Source organism: Oncorhynchus mykiss, chromosome 11, assembly GCF_057628025.1.
Source record: "Oncorhynchus mykiss isolate SJ-2025 chromosome 11, ASM5762802v1, whole genome shotgun sequence".
Taxonomy (NCBI): domain Eukaryota; kingdom Metazoa; phylum Chordata; class Actinopteri; order Salmoniformes; family Salmonidae; genus Oncorhynchus; species Oncorhynchus mykiss.
Window position 1 is genome coordinate 50,690,361 of NC_143032.1, and position 14,493 is coordinate 50,704,853.

General features: G+C 40.7%; 1 protein-coding gene across 1 annotated transcript in view; it reads left to right on the forward strand.

Moving 5' to 3' along the window:
* The first annotated feature begins 844 nt into the window (after positions 1 to 844).
* The window catches only part of LOC110535809 (GDNF family receptor alpha-2), a 72,948-nt gene continuing 59,299 nt past the window's right edge, over positions 845 to 14,493 (forward strand). Inside the window, exons 1-2 of the mRNA XM_021621109.3 lie at positions 845 to 1,547; positions 3,604 to 3,912. Coding sequence (XP_021476784.2) covers positions 1,508 to 1,547; positions 3,604 to 3,912 — 349 coding nt within the window. The 5' untranslated portion in view covers positions 845 to 1,507. The remainder of the gene's footprint in view (positions 1,548 to 3,603; positions 3,913 to 14,493) is intronic.

Below are 14,493 nucleotides of genomic sequence, written 5' to 3' on the forward strand. Positions count from 1 at the left end.
TATGTGAATACTCAATGGCACACTTGAAGTCAAGGAAGTCGATTTTAACGACCAAAATGGCATCTCATGGGGGAGATTTTCAAGACATAAAATGCGCAGTTTGAGCTAGTCCAGGAAGTGACGTGGCAGGCTAGCTCAGTGCTGCCCCTGTAACACATGACCATCTGACAGTTTATCATCATTATTATGCACTGGCCATGCAGTTTTTCAATGTGCCTGTCTCTAAATAGACTTTGTTTTCAAGATTTGTAAAGATGTATGATGGCCAGAACCTATTTAAGCAATGAAGAACAGTCATTAGTGAAAGACATTTTGAAAAATGTAGTTTTTTTTGCCTCAACATTTACTTCCTGGTTTGAGACCATGAATATAACGTCCCATGAAGTGTAATGATGGGATATAGTGGAAATGAATTTGCCTGTTGTTGTTATCTCTGCCATCTGAGAGGTCTGCATTTGATAACTCTGTTAGACATGTAGGCCTATATGTTATGACCTGGCATTGACATGGTAAAAGTAGCGTTTATGTGATCCCATGATTATACCTGACAAATACATAACATATATAAAACATTTTGTGAAGTGCAGGAACAGGCAAATGTCCTGCCTTAACTTTTTAAAGAGGATGCTCGTTTCATGGTGCATGAGGGAATTGTGGAAGCATTAAAACAACAATTAATTTGATGACATACATGATACAGCCAATTTCCGAAATGTCACAATCTACTGAAGATAATTGCCGTAGGCCAGTAATCGAGCAGTCAACCAGAAGATGGACTCCTCTCATAATAATTTGACAGAAGCCATATTCTTGCATAAATAGCGTTGTTCATAGTTTTTCCAGTAAACGAGTGAGTCAGCATCGCCCTCTGCTGGTTTCCCGAAGCTCGTGAAATTAACTCATGTGATGCCAGAACACTCAAAAAGAAGCGCAGATACTCAGAAAGTCAGAGGCGCGCGGCTTTTGGAGAGTCAAGACTTCACTCGGCGATATCCCTCCTGCGTAGGCTACAGTAGTTGTAGTTTCCGTATTCCTCCATAGAAATGTCATTGTAAAAAGTTATCTGACATCATTATCGTTGCCAAATCTTTTTTTGTTTGCATATCGTTTCAAGTGTGGGAGCTGCGAATTGGATCATCAGAGCTCTTGATGCAGAGATGCCACAGTTCATTCGATATGTACAGTGTATATATAGGCTACGACCTATGAAATAGCTGCTCACAGACTGGGATTTAATTCCTTTACCAAGACGATTTTGAGATAGTCATTTTTGTGTATTTTCGAATCTGGAATCTGGATTAATGAGAGTGGAAATTGTGAAGGCGTGTTTCGTAGCCTAAATTGTATTTTTTTTTTGCGCGAATATTTAAATTCTCCCAGTTGTAGTTACGACGGAACCAACTATTTGGAAAGGGAATTACAACACGTTTACAAAAGGAAGAAATTAAATCGGATCCTCATTTTCACAGGTTCTTGACCTTGAATCTAATTAGGCTACCAATTCTTCATGATGTGGATTTATTTCTATCTCGTTCTTTTTCTATTAGGTGAGACATTTATATTCTGATGGTTCTTAAGTTTTAAATGCAGACAAAACAATTTATTCAATTGCACGACATGCATGGGGATAGTTTTGTAATTGTTGTGAATATTATGAATATTATACATTCAGTAGGACTCTTTCATTTGAGGTTGTTTCGCCTTTAACCTACTTATTGTGAAATGAATCTTAAATTTTACTGTCAGATCATTACATTTAAATAGTTTCCTTAATTACCCATAGAATGCACGTTTGAACTTATTAGGTGCAACATTTGACCTATACTCCCAACTTGTTGTTAGTGCTTGTTGTATTGTCTTTTCGCATGTCGTCTGCCTATTTGATTAAGGTTGAGATAGTGAAATAACTCATATAAAGTTAATGCATAGCCTAAACATGATGATGATGATGATGATGGTGGTGATCTGTCTTGTTGGTAGAAGCTGCTCAATTAATCAGTTACTGATAGTGATTATATGCATCATTTAGTTGTACTGCATACTCCCTGTACTTTAAACCAATTGCAAAGTCTATAGCAATATCTCCCTTAGCAGTTTGTAGGTTTACCTGAAGGTATCTCTCATGTCAGTCTTTCAATCTAAATAGGAGTCAGTGTTTGTATCTTTCCTTGTCTATGCCATTCAATAGATAAGCCTCTGTTTTGCTCTCCCTATGTTTGTTATTGATTTGACTGCCATACACAACAACAATATGGAACACTTTAATATTCTGAAGGTAAGTGCATTGGGATCAATGCACAGGCAGCCCAATTCTGATATTTTGCCAAATTATTGGTCTTGACCAATCAGATCTGATATCTTGCCAATAAATGGGCAAAATATCATGAAGCATAACAGATAATAGACTGAAATATATCATGTAACTAATTGATGCATCAAATGCGTGTGTGCTAATCATAGCCTACATACAAATTAACATGTCAAACAACAAATGACTTGTCAAACAACTATCATATATTTCGATCTGTTCCTGGGTCTATTTGTCAAAGAAAATCTTGCACCTGTTTCATCCCAGTTGGCAAAACCGGTTGCAATGACGTCATGTTTGCGTTTTATACTGATTTCAACATTACGTTTTTAATACATCTCTTTAGTGACCAGACAAAACACATGTAACTGATTCTAATCTGGTGATCTGACCAGATAACAACCAAAATAGGAAGTCTGTCCTCAGACTACTTGATGCCGTTGTAATCTGGTAATCTGACGTTTCTACAGCCAGAAATGTAGTTTACAACCAGAATATGTGATTGTTACGTCCCATGCCAAATTCTGCCTGCTGAGATTGCAGCATTGTAAGGAGTTTGAGTTTCCAATTGCACAGTAGCCTGCATTTATAATAGGTCTATCAGATTCTGCTCTTGAGAGAAGAGTAATACTATTACATTCTCAAGACGGTTTAGGACCAATATATAGTTCCTAGTGGACAACATTTGGCATGGGATGTCATAATGATGTCATTTTCTGGTTGATATTTTGTTTGTTTTTGTAGCTAATACATTACGACCAAAGATGTATTTTTCATGACAACATTGAGACATGAAATATAATATGCCATATCTGGTCAGAAAACCATATACAAATATTTCAACCAAAACAAGGCATCAGAAGAACCATCAGAATGGCGTCATTGCAACCATTTTTGTCCGCTGGGTGATGACACGGTTATTTAATTGCATTTCCTTATACCGTATGTGTATGTATTCTTTGCATGTTTCATATTCGTAAACAACATATCCAGTGATCAGAAATCCCTTACACCAGTGTTTCCTAAACCTCAATTAGTACCCCACAGCTATTACACTTATTTCATGTGTTCCACTACTAGTACTCTTGAGTAAATTTTGTGAGATGTGCTAGTTCTGGAATATATCAAACACATGGAACGCCTGGAGGTACTCAAGAAGAGGTTTAGCAAACACTGCCTTACCTTATGAAATGCTCATACTGCACCAGTGACACAGTAAATCCATCAAATATTCCCATGCATGTGTAACTCCATATGTCAGACCAATGGAAACAGCCTCCTGTTCCCTCCCTCAGACGGGGTTGTGTCCTCCTGGGGTGGTTCCTCATCGGCCCTGGTTGGGACGGGTGCCCATGGCTGGTTGGATTGCGTGAGGGCCAGTGACATATGCAACCAGAACCCCCAGTGCAGCTCCCGCTACCGGGTGATGCGTCAGTGCCTGGTGGGCAAAGAGAGGGACACCATGCTGGCCAACAGGGAGTGCCAGGCTGCCCTGGAGGTGCTGCTGGTCAGCCCGCTGTATGACTGTCGATGTAAAAGGGGCATGAAGAAAGAGCTTCAGTGTCTGCAGAGCTATTGGAGCATCCACATGGGCCTGACCGAAGGTGAGACTGATATCAATGAATAAATTGTTTTAAAAAATTGTCTTGTACCATATACATAGATACTTGCATAATGAGATCTGCATGTATGTGCATAGGTAAGAATTAGAAACGGAATTTGATTTGGTGAAATGGTGTTGCAGCAGTAAACTGAATCAAAACACAGAATATATAGACGATAAACATATACAGACAGAATAACTCTGCTATTATGAATTGTATATGTCACGTAATCAGCAAATTAGATCTAATTAGATACAGTGGCTACATGATCATCTAGGTCTCTTTAAAAAATGCAGAGAATAAGGAAAGTCTCATGGATTGTATGCTGCACCTGCTACAGGATAGAGTGCATTCGGAAAGTATTCAGACCCTTTCACTTTTTCCATATTCTTGTTAGGTTACAGCCTTATTCTAAAATGGATTAAATGAATTGTTTCCCTCATCAATCTACGCACAATACCCCATTATGACAAAGCGAAAACAGGTTTTTAGCAGTGTTTGCATTTCAGCCCTTTGCTATGAGACTCAAAATTGAGCTCAGGTGCATTCTGTTTCCATTGATCATCCTTGAGCTGATTGGAGTCCACCTTGGGGAAATTCAATTGATTGGACATGATTTGGAAATGCCCACACCTGTCTATATAAGGTCCCACAATTGACAGTGCATGTCAGAGCAAAAACCAAGCCATGTGGTCGAAGGAATTGTCCGTAGAGCTCCGAGACAGGATTATGTCGAGTCACAGATCTGGGGAAGGGTACCAAAACATTTCTGCAGCATTGAAGGTCCCCAAGAACACAGTGTCCTCCATCATTCTTAAATGGAAGAAGTTTGGAACCACCAAGACTTCCTAGAGCTGGCCGACTGGTCAAACTGAGCAATCGGGGGAGAAGAGCCTTGGTCAGGGATGTGACCAAGATCCAGATGGTCACTCTGACAGAGCTCCAGAGTTCCTCTGTGGAGATGGGAGAACCTTCCAGAAGGACAACCATCTCTGCAGCACTCCACCAATCATGCCTTTATGGTAGAGTGGCCAGATGGAAGCCACTCCTCAGTAAAATGCACATGACAGCCCGCTTTGAGTTAGCCATAAAGGCAACTAAACAAGAATTTGGCACGGTGGTGGCAGCATCATGCTGTGGGGATGTTTTTCAGTGGCAGGGACTGGGAAACTAGTCAGGATTGAGGGAAAGATGAACAAAGCAAAGTACAGAGAGATCCACAATGAAAAAGTGCTCCAGAACGCTCAAGACCTCAGACTGGGGTGAAGGTTCACCTTCCAACATGACAATGACCCTAAGCACAACCCAAGACAAAGCTGTAGTGGCTTTGGGACAAGTCCCTGAAGGTCCTTGAGTTGCCCAGCCAGAGTCTGGACTTGAACCCTATCTAACATCTCTGGAGAAACCTGAAAATAGCTCTGCAGCGATGTTCCTCATCCAGCTTGACAGAGCTTGAGAGGATCTGCAGAGAAGAATGGCAGACACTCCCCAAATACAGGTGGGCCAATCTTGTAGCGTCATACCCAAGAAGACTCAAAGCTTTAATCACTGCCAAAGGTGCTACAACAAAGTACTGAGTGAAGGGTCTGAATACTTATGTAAATGTCATATTTCCATTTTTAGTATTTAATACATTTTTAAACATTTTTAAAAAACAGTTTTTGCTGTGTCATTATGGCGTATTGTGTGTAGATTGATGAGCGGAAAAAAATATTTAATCAATTTTAGAATAATGCTGTAACATAACAAAAGGTGTAAAAAGTCAAGGGGACTGAAAACTTTCCAAATGCACTGTATATTGATACCCCTGATGAAAAATATTTGCTTTATATTCTCTGTGAAATAATGGAGCAATAATGCAATTACAGCAGCAAGACCTGTTAGGGGTGCGCGATTAGTTTTCACCTAAAGTGTTCCATATTATCGTATTATTAGGTTACAAACCCACCGTTCAATGGCCTGGAGCCAGCCACTTGCACAATCCAGGAGGTAATATTTCACTTAGACCTTAGTCCTTCAAAAGCCTACTTCACATTGTCAGAAGCGTGGCATGATGCATGTTTCAAGACATCACTGCAGCTGATGTCAAATCAAATCACAAGCTCTAATGTAGTCAAAAGCTTTGAAACACCATATGCTACTACATATCAACTGTGGCGAAGTCACTTTTACCAGGAGCTAACTCTATGCCTGTGCTCTAGAATAGAGGGTTCAAGTGAAATGTTAGGACAAGAAAGCAGGCCTATCTGAACGGAGTTACAATTGGACTTACAGTAGGCTACATACAGTAAGCTGTTTTGACAAATACAGACCTCCCCTGTGTCTTTCACTGAGGATACTTGACCGAACAATGCAAGTGTCCCATTTTGGCACTGTCCAGGGAGATAAAACAGGCTTTAATGGAGGACAGGGCTCTTACAGTGCAGCTTTAATCTAATCATGATCCATTGTGCAGTCAACCAGGCTTTTGTTAACTGGAAACAATCAGTATATAATATTGTTCTCCATCGAAACAAACACGAGGGCCAATTCCCCACAGACCCTCAAAAACGCTGCAAGCCACTTAAAAAATGGTTGTGGACAAAACCCAGAAAAAGTTAGGATATTGTAGGAAGAGCACCAGCTTGAAAGGTTTTCTCAGCAGATACGGAAATGTCTACAGGCCATGTAGATAATTCCTAAGAGCCAGCCTGTGTTGCTGTTGACTAAAATATAAAGTTATTTAGGTAATTTTGGGGCATATTTATTAAAGGTTTGTGTGTGCTAAATTGCAGCAAAAATGTTGCGTTCTCTGCATTTTTTCATAAAGAATTGTAGATAGTGTTAATGAATTGTAGGTAGCGTCTGCTAAATTACATTTTAGTCATTTATCAGAAGCTGTTATCCAGAGCGACTTACAGGAGCAATTAGGGGTTAAGTGCCTTGCTCAAGGGCCCATCGGCAGATTTTTCACCTAGTCGGCTCGGGGATTCAAACCAGCTACATTTCGGTTATTAGCTCAACAATCTTAACCGCCAGGCTACCTGCCTAGACATTAAGAGGGGCGAATGTTAAAACATTAACAAAGATAAAATGAGCAAAGGCACGCCATCTGCAAGTTTCCTATAAATTGATTGTCCTTTTATAATATTCGTCTTCTATTCTTTTGATTCGTGGATTTCCAATATTTATATTCATGAAATGCTCTGAGCATAATGCAGGGATAAGGACTTACACTCCTAGTGCAATGATAACCACAAATCTCACACGTTAGCGGCCTTTACATTTCTGTTTACTAAATTTGCCCTTATTTGTGTGATAAAGAAGGCTACTTTGCTGTATTCCAAGATTAGTGACTGCTTAGACTTTGTTACACTGTGCATGTAGGCAGCAAACCGGAGGGCGTTGCTGCTATGAAAAGGACCAGCATTCATTGGCCCTCGTTAATATTGTACACGTGAACTGTTAATTGAGGTTTTAAAAGAAATGCCAGCTGAATGCAATGTGTCAGTGACAGATAATGGTTGGCCTTTTGAATAGGTCCTTCTCACTGCCGGACAACAGGGGTTTGGAGTCTGAATCTATAAAAGGCGTAATTACTATGTGGGAAGCATACTCTTTAATAACATAAAGGTAGCTGCATTTCTCTTTCGATTAAGCCTCATGGAGAGAGCACAAGGGTTTGAGGCAGTTCCGGACAGTCAGTTAAGAAGTCCCATTCTTCACATATCACCGTTTTGTTCTTTCAAATGAAAGTGAATTGAGCAGATAGCTAAGAGAATTGAAGGCCTTTATGTGGGCGGTTTCCTTGCAGTTTAATTAGTAGAATATATTTCTACAGCAGGGAGCATACGTGAGTCTGTCTCAGGCCATTGTGAGATCTTACATGAAATAACAAAGTAAGCACTTAAAAATAATGATTTTCCCACTGGTATTCTAAAGGTCAGGAGAAGAATCTGTCAGTATTCCATGCTAATATCACTACACAGCTAATTTAGAGCGGGGAAATAGGAACCCTATGCCAGCTTGAGTACGTTATTCCTAGGACCCAGGCAGAGTCAAGGGAGAAACGCATAAGGTTACAGAGGTACACAGTATTCCTCAGTGAAACCATCATTACCATGAGCAATGGTAGCAGTCACCAGCCATTACCTTAGCCATCCTCTGTCATAAGGAGCACATTTCTCCAGTGAGGCAATGGGAGTTTGCTTCTGCATGCTGAATGTGTCCTCTGTTTTTACTCATCTTGCCACGCTCGCTAGGTGGGTGCTTCATCATCAGAGGAAGAGACCTGTCAATATTTTTCTGGAACAAATCAATAAGAGATTTTCAGGCCCCCCAAAACCTGTGAAAAGGATCAATGAAATATGATGACAGGGATGGCATTCTATGTTCTTGCAAATCCCTCTAATGATTCCTTTACTGTAACTGAAGCTCCATCGAGCAGATTTCAATTTGACTGAAATGACACCCAGAGTGGCTGCTATAGTTGGGAAATTCGCCCCTCTTACCCTGGCAGGAAGAGACAGACTATTTTGCCTTCTGAATACGGGCAAGTGGGGATTTGGATTTGTTCCGCCATAACGGTTTGTGGATGATTGAATGCGGATCATAGGAATCGTGCGAATGGATTAGCTATCAGAGCCGTTGCCATTTTCTTCTACACAGATGGTCTTCAACCATTGAGAAATATGTAATCAATATTCTTCATTTATGCAAATAGACCAGGTCAACTTTAAACAAATAAGGTGAATGACAGCTATTAAAATGTACTTTGCTTCAAGCTATAAGCTGTTTGCCAAGACCGGAAAAATCCATAGGACACTTCCATCACCTCAGGAATGTACTCCTATTGATAATGAATATGTGATGGATTTTAGATTCTCTACAGCTTAAACTCTTAGGCAGTCATCCACTGAATCAACTTAACCCAATGAGTCCCACCATAACGGCAGCATGTTTCGGCCTTCTAACCCCTTTTAAAAAATGGGGTGTTTAAGCTACAGATTTCTGGGTTGTACCATCGGTGGTTATGATATCCTGATGGGGCCTGGAGTTGGGTATTTTTACAACAACGTCTGTGGAGTCCGAATGGTTTGCGCTGAAAACTATTAAAAGCTATCTATAAAAAGCTGAAACTCTCACAAACACGTACCCATTTTGCTCTATGACGCCCACAAGCTACACAAGAACTGTTAGAAGGTAAAAGGTTCTTCTACATAGAAGATCATCGGAAATCTCAGGACATAGTGTCTATAATACTGTAATAAGCTCACATGTTCCCTGTCACAAACTCCACGCAGTTGTCGCTGACTAGTTGGATATTCATTTCTCACTGAGCAAAGAATTTCTGAACGTACAGCATTCGTATAAATTCATTTTGATCAGATATTTGCTTTGGCAGAACTCATTATTGTCAATAAAACTCATGAATGCAACTGTTTATGTCAAATTGTTTTGTTTTCTACTTGTGGCCCTGGTTGTCCTGAAAATAAAATGGTCAAACACTTTGTTGTGAGGCTAAATATAAGGGCTGGACATGCAGATAAATGAAAGTCAGATAAATGAAAAACCGATCTTTGCTGGGATCTTGGGACTGATAGGGTTAAGAGCAATATCCACCTACAATGGACTAATGAGTGTCTGTTTCACTCTGGCCATGTGCAACACTGTCAGAGCAAATTAAGTCAACCTGAGTCTTAATTACCACAATAAGTTGTTGCCCTACGGCAAACCATCATACACTAAACAGCTGGGAATAATGTTTTGTATTACCTGAGGAATACATTATTGGTTGGGTGACTGTCAAATAGCACAGTTGTTCAAGAACAGAGTGCCATGGCCCCCTGCTGTGAATGTGAATCTGTCAAACCCCAAACGAGAGAGCAATGCTGTACTTGTGCAGTTCTAATTTTGCATGGCGCGTGATAACATTAGAAAACACTTTCAAAATCCATTCACTACCTTCATTCATGCTATCATTTTATGTTTGACAATGTTATTAATGAATTATTACTTCTTTGACTTACAATCAAATGAATTGTTATTATACACTGAGAATACCAAACATTAGGCATTAGGAACACAGTCCTAATATTGAGTCTCAGAAGAGACTCAATTTGTCAGGGCATGGACACAGGGATGCTGGCCCATGTTGACTCTTGATGCTTCACACAGTTCTGTCAAGTTGGCTGGATGTCCTTTAGGTGGTAGACCATTCTTTAAAAAATATATATTTTTAAAGATTTTAAAATGTAAAATGTATTTTTTAAACTCCTTTTACTCCCCAATTTCGTGGTATCCAATTGGTTGTAGTTACAGTGTTGTCTCATCGCTGCAACTCCCGTACAGACTTGGGAGAGGCGAAGGTCGAGAGAAATGCGTCCTCCGAAACACAATCCAACCAAGCACTGCTTCTTGACACAGGGCACATCCAACCCGGAAGCCAGCCGCACCAATGTGTCGGAGGAAACACTGTGCACCTGGCGACCTGGTCAGCGTGCACTGCGTCCGGCCCGCCACAGGAGTCGGTAGTGCGCGATGAGACAAGGATATCCCTGCCGGCCAAACCCTTCCTAATCCGGACAACGCTGGGCCAATTGTGCGCCGCCCCATGGGCCTCCCAGTCGCGGCCGGCTGTGACAGAGCCTGGGCTCAAACCCAGAATCTCTGGTGACCTTAGACCACTGCACCACCCGGGAGTCTCTGGTAGACCCTTCTTGAGACAAACAGGAAACTGTTGAGCATGAAAACCCCAGCAGTGTTGCAGTCCTTGACACAAACCAGTGCACCTGGCACCTACTACCATACTTTGTTCAAAGGCACTTCAATCTTTTGTCTTGCCCATTCACCCTCTGTATAGCACATATACACAATCCATGTCCCAATTGTCTCAAGGTTTAAAATCCTTCTTTAGCCTGTCTCCTCCCCTTCATCTACACCAGGGGTCTCCAACAGGTAGATCGCGAGCTACCAGTAACTCGGAGCCCACTTATGAGTAGCTCGCCAAACAATTCTGAAAGTACATGCAATTTTCACGTGTTCCACCGCAAACTGTCATAAACCAATCTCACACGTATCAGACATCATGACATTGACGTTATCTCACATTTGGTTAGCCATTATTGGCTTAATAAGCTAATAACCTAAAACAGTATCTGCCAATGAATTTCCAGTAATATTGCCCCTGTCTGTCTGTGGTGCGTGCGATTGTTTGTTTATCACTCTGTGTGTAGCCAGTGATGTGGTTACCATTTTGTGGGTTGACAGAAATACTAAATTAAGTGTTAACTGCAAAGTAGGCTTACCTGGCAGAAGTATATCATGAGTAAGTATATAATTTGTATCTATTATTTGTTATTTGCTAAATTTGCCATGAAATGAGCAGCAGTATGCCTACAGAACCATCGCTAGACTGGCCCATTACATGCTGACTAGACCGGGCACGCACGTGCGTCTGTTGATTTTGTCCATCCACACCAGATGTGATCAGGACACGCATGTTGAAATATCACAATGAACTCTGAACCAACTATATTAATTTGGTGACAGGTCGAAACGCATGAAAGACTCATGGCCATTTAGCTAGCTTGCTGTTGCTAGCTAATTTGTCCTGGGATATAAACACTGGGTTGTTATCTTACCTGAAATGCACAAGGTTCTCCACTACGACAATTAATCCACAGCTAAAAGGGTAAACCTAGTTTGTTTCTAGTAATCTCTACTCCTTCATTCATCTTATTCTGACTTTAAATGGCGGTTGGCAACCAACTTTAAGGTGCATTACCACCACAAATTGGACTGGAGTGTGGACCTCAGTTATACTTTCAATCACCCATGTGGGTATACAGTGCATTCGGAAAGTTTTCACACCACCTTCCCTTTTTCCACATTTTGTTACGCTACAGACTTATTCTAAAATCTATTATATAACAAATGTTGCTCATCAATCTACACACAATACCCCATAATGACAAAGCGAAACCGTTGTTTTTACATTTTTTGCTAAATTATTAGAAATACAAACAGAAATACCATATTTACAAAAGTATTCAGACCCTTTGCTATGAGATTTGAAATTGAGCTCAGGTGCATCCTGTTTCCATTGATCATCCTTGAGATGTTTCTATAACTTGATTGGAGTCCACCTGTGGTAAATTTAATAGATTTTTGACATGATTTGGAAAGGCACACACCTGTCTATATAAGGTCCTACAGTTGACGGTACATATAAGAGCAAAAACCAAGCCATGAGGTCGAAGGAACTGTCCGGATTGTGTCGAGGCACAGATCTGGGGAAGGGTACCAAAACATTTTTGCAGCATTGAAGGTCCCCAAGAACACTGTCCTACATCATTCTTAAATGGAAGAAGGTTGGAACCACCAAGACTCTTCCTAGAGCTGGCCACCTGGCCTAACTGAGAAATCGGGGGAGGTGACCAAGAACCTGACAGAGCTCAAATCAAATCAAATGTTATTTGTCACATACACGTGGTTAGCAGATGTTAATGCGAGTGTAGCGAAATGCTTGTGCTTCTAGTTCCGACAATGCAGTAATAACCAACAAGTAATCTAACTAACAATTCCAAAACGACTGTCTTATACACACAAGTGTAAGGGGATAAAGAATATGTACATAAAGATATATGAATAAGTGGTGGTACAGAGCGGCATAGGCAAGATACAGTAGATGGTATTGAGTACAGTATATACATATGAGATGAGCATGTAAACAAAGTGGCATAGTTAAAGTGGCTAGTGATACATGTATTACATAAAGATGCAGTAGATGATACACAGAGTTCCTCTGTGTAGATGGGAGAATTTTCCAGAAGGACAACCATCTCTGCAGCACTCCACAAATCAGCCCTTTATGGTAGAGTGGCCAGACTGAAGCCACTCCTCAGTAAAAGGCACATGACCGCCCACTTGGAGTATGAGAAACAAGATTCTCTTTGGCCTGAATGCCAAGCATCACGTCTGGAGGAAACCTGGCACCATCCATACGATAAAGCATGTTGGTGGCAGCATCATGCTGTGGGGATGTTTTTCAGCGGCAGGGACTGGGAGACTAGTCATGATCGAGGGAAATACGAACAAAGCAAAGTACAGAGAGATCCTTGATGAAAACCTGCTCCAGAGCGCTCAGGACCTCAGACTGGGTCGACGGTTCACCTTCCAACAGGACAACGACCCTAAGCACACAGCCAAGACAACGCAGGAGTGGCTTCGGGACAAGTCTCTGAATGTCCTTGAGTGGCCCAGCCAGAATCAGACTTCAACCCGATCGAACATCTCTGGAGAGACCTGAAAATAGCTGTGCAGGATCTGCAGAGAAGAATGGAAGAAACTTTCCAAATACAGGTGTGGCAAGCTTGTAGGGTCATACCCAAGGAAACTCAAGGCTGTAATTTTTGCCAAAGTTTCTTGTATAAAGTACTGAGTAAGAGTCTGAATAGTTATGTAAATGTGATTTTTCAGTTGTTTTTTTTAAATAAATTTTAAAAAATGTAGATTAAGGCTGTAACATAACAAAATGTGGAAAAAGTCAAGGGATCTGAATTATTTCCAAATTCACTGTATGCTCCTAAAAACCATGTTCTATTTTAAAGCCTTGCTACACAGACGCTCATTGATGCGCACAAGCAGTTTGGATAAAATGATTGAATAACATGTATGCGTACATTTATTTTGCAACGTAAGCGCACGTAACGCGAACGTTGGGGTCAGCATGTTAGATGGCACATTCCTCAATTTCTAGATGCGCAATTAAAGGGGAATTACGTTTAAAAAATCTTCCAGGCCTAAAAATGTTTTTCTTCTGATATGATTTAACCATTGACATCAGAACATCCAATTTCGTTGTTTCTCTATGAACAATTGTAATTTTGAAGGAAAGTAATTTTGGAAATATACAACAGATTTTATTAACCTTTATTTTACCAGATATGTTGACAGAAAGCATTACTTTCTCTTACACTAAGGACCCGGGGAAGAGTTGCAGTGGGGAGGAGAAGAGCAGAATTAGCCTATTTGAAATAAATAAAAAAATGAGTAGCTCGTGACATGTTTCCTTTTTTTTAAGTAGCTCTCATGCTAGAAAAGGTTGGAGACCACTGATCCTCACTGATTGATGTGGATTTAACAAGTGACATCAACAAGGGATCATAGCTTTCACCTGGATTCACCTGCTCAGTCTATGTCACAGAAAGAGTTCTTAATGTTTTGTATACTCAGTGTATGTGGATGAGGCTAAATTATAATATACTTGTATGATATGCAGGGAAGTTTCTTCTTGGCCACTTGGGTGAAACTGAAATAGTTTGTTTCCCTAAACTTCCCCTCAGTCCCTCCGGAGAAGAATAGAGCTTCATCATCCATGATCCTCTATAAGCTGGCCCCGAGGCTGGCCACAGCACTTTCAAAGCTAGAGCATTTGGCTTTGTTTGAAGATTTTGCTATTGTACAATGGCCATTTAGGATGGGTAAACAGACTTTATGGGAAGTCTCTGGGAAAAAGGACCTATCTCAGTGGTAACTGTGGGTTCCCTAAGAGTTCCAAGCACTCGTAAAAATTGGCAATTGTTGTACTTAGGCATGCTA